The 2,991-nt window shown below is 34.7% G+C and overlaps 1 protein-coding gene and 1 long non-coding RNA gene across 4 annotated transcripts in view; both read right to left on the reverse strand.

Annotated features, from left to right (window-relative positions):
* Window positions 1-2,991, reverse strand: part of LOC111450568 — a 10,483-nt gene that overhangs the window by 6,495 nt on the left and 997 nt on the right. For 2 of the 3 annotated variants that reach the window (XM_023090774.1, XM_023090766.1), the window contains exon 2: window positions 1,804-2,275. In XM_023090774.1, coding sequence (XP_022946542.1) covers window positions 1,804-2,275 — 472 coding nt within the window. The remainder of the gene's footprint in view (window positions 1-1,803; window positions 2,276-2,991) is intronic. The other variant, XM_023090782.1, reaches the window with a different exon arrangement.
* Window positions 897-1,391, reverse strand: LOC111450584. The gene is made up of 2 exons (XR_002711839.1): window positions 1,300-1,391; window positions 897-1,030 (listed from the first exon to the last, which is right to left on the reverse strand). It is a non-coding gene; the product is annotated as an uncharacterized LOC111450584 (long non-coding RNA).

The following is a 2,991-nucleotide window of genomic DNA, read 5'->3' on the forward strand; positions in this document are numbered from 1 at the left end:
ATCTCCTCCAAAAAAAAAAAAAAAAAGAAGAAGAGAGTTTGGCCCTGCCTACATAAAAAGACTTCAATCCAAAAGAACAATACCAAAATTATAATTACAAAAAATACTAGAGACCGAAGCTCACAACGACATATTAAACCTAGCCACGTTGCAAACCCTCCACACTCACTTTCTTGACCTCTCTAAAAATTCCATTGTTCCTCTCACATCCCAAATACCCACAAAACTGCAAAGAAACTCGCTTGCTACAACACTTTGTCCTTCCTCCAAAATGGAGGATTTAGAAGCATCTCCTCCATCATAAGGGAAACATGCAACCAAGTCACTGACAACCAAATCAATACAAAATATACTCAGATGTGATATTTTTTTATAGAGCTAGAAATCCATACATGATATTTGTTGTCTCAATTATAGTTTCATTTTGACATAACAGACTTGTTCATTACGACTTATTTGGATTACAAAAAAAAAAAACTTTCATTGAGAAAAAAAAAAATGAAAGACTGCAAAAGGTTCAACAATAGCTAACTAAAATGAAAAGGGCTCAAATCTAAGAGAATAAGACTCAACAAATAATTGTTTTTTTTTTTAGAGAAATAAAGAGAAAGCAATTACAAAATTCTTTAGAAACAGGTGCCCAACCAAAGGGTTAAACCTAGCTAAAGATCGAACATCCTCCACTGAACACTTCACATCCTTGAAGATCCCGTTTGTTCATTATAAGATGGTTTGCATAATTTTTGAAACTATGAAGTCAAATCATCCCCCTTATAACAGACAATTAAATGACCAGACAATAAATAAATTCCCTTCTATCCCTCCTAGAATAAGTACACAACAGAGAGACCCACCATACTCAATTAGATGGGAAAGTACAATATGCCGATAACTTACTAGAAAAAATCACGCAGCCGAACTCGATTCAAGCAACTATTGCTATCATTTGGGAGTTTGGTTGGACAGTGATCAGAGTACATCCAGAGACGAGGACTTCAATTCTCTTTTGACAAGGTTCTTTTCTTAGCTTCTGATTGAAATTCAGTAGCAAAGTATTTCAGATATACGAGTCTACTGACACATCTGTGTTATAGTATATCTGTGAATTTAGGAACTATTGGTCTTTTGTCTTTTACTGTAATTTTACTATTATTAGTTTAGGGCTCCCATGTATGAGATTCTCCCATATTTTGGTCTCACAATGCCATGGTATCAGAGCACTAGGTCTTTCTGAGGGCAACTTAGGTTTTGTGAGTTATTCAAGATTTGTGAACATTAAGGGTTTGAGATTTGGAACACCTTCTTGGCGGATTTGGACAATTGCCGTCAGGATCCGCTGCCGCCACCACCAAGGTCCATCGCCAAAGTACTTTTTGACACCACCAAGCCCAAAAGATAGCCCAATTGCCAATCAGCAGGGCTTCCATGTATGCTTATGTATATTTGAGTCTACTGTATAGAATGAATGAGATTTTCCACCGTTTTGGTCTCACAATAACAAAATCAAATTAGAAGAGTTGAAAAGGCTGTAAAAAGAAAAATTTAATCTTGAAGCAAAGACGAAAAAAGATGAGAATCATTCCATGCTAATAAATGTTAATCTCAAAGGAAAACTTGAATTTGGAAGCTCAAGGAAAAAGGATAAACATTCCAATCTCTGTACAGCAATGATGGCATATGAGAATCAGTTCTAAAATCATTTATCCACCAATAGCACAAAATTAAGGAAGGAGAAAACGTGGGGAAAAACGAACAAATAATTGAAGCACTTGGGAAAAGAAAAAGAAGAGATATATGTACTACCTTGGAAATACTTCTCTGCATCCATTAGATATAGGCTGCAAATTATTATCATCATATAATTGGGATTCAACTTCTTCGTCATCCAATAACGAACCATAATCTGTTCCAGAAACAGTATCACCAAACGAGCTTGAATTTTCGGTTGAATCATTGCATTCACTACTAGGACCTCCCTCACAATTATCTGTACACCCAATAATATCAATCTCCATATCCTCCCTTCTGTCGTACATCATACTTCGTTCAACAGATGGAGCTTCCATGCCATGACTTTTTTCCTGACCACTACTCGTACTCGGTTTATCCTGAGCAGCATTTTTGTCCTCCACACACCTTGAAATCTCCATCAAAGTTTCCTCCACTTTTGATCCATTTTCAGGTCTCATGCTAATATAGGCCCAAATTAAGGCCCTCTTTTGTACAATCAGGCAATCACATCTAAACAAATGAACAGCATCAGAACGCAATACACCTACACCAATACTTATTCAGAGTATATCACAAGTACCTAAAGTACGCAAAAATATTTTAAGCCTTCCAAATGTAAATAGCATAAAGAAAAATTTAAATTGAAGGTCCAACAATTGATTTTGTTCATATCCTACATCTGTTTCCACAAGAAGATGCTATTTATAGGTTGAAAAAAAATAAGTAAAGAACGAATTCATTGAAGAACTCATTAATTCTTGTTTGAAATCCATGAGAACATGACAGAAAGAACAGAATTGGCTCACTACTTTCATTCAAAAGCAAGAAGAAGATGAAGAAATTGGTCTTCACCTCGCTATCAATCTTTCTTCTCGAAAAGCAAAGGGAGATAACACATAGAGATTGAAAGATCAATAAACACAGAGATCATATAGCCAAAATAGGACCAAATTAGTGAACGGTAGCACAAAACACAAAAGCCTCCGGGAAGAAAATCAGCAAAGAAAAGCATTTCACCAATACAAGAAGTGAGAAACGAACAAGGACAACTATCGTTACACTCCGATCAAAAAAATCAACAAACAAATAACAGTCCATGTAAGGTCAAAGGGAAAAGTTCATCATCACCACTGAGATTCTTCAACAAATTGCATAATCCATTTCGGAAAAGAAATCTTCAAAAAAAAAAAAAAAAAAAAAAAAAAAAAAAAAAAAAAAAAAAAAAAAAAAAAAAAAAAAAAAAAAAAAAAAAAAAAAAAA

Source organism: Cucurbita moschata, unplaced genomic scaffold (genome assembly GCF_002738365.1).
Source record: "Cucurbita moschata cultivar Rifu unplaced genomic scaffold, Cmos_1.0 Cmo_Scf00001, whole genome shotgun sequence".
Classification (NCBI taxonomy): domain Eukaryota; kingdom Viridiplantae; phylum Streptophyta; class Magnoliopsida; order Cucurbitales; family Cucurbitaceae; genus Cucurbita; species Cucurbita moschata.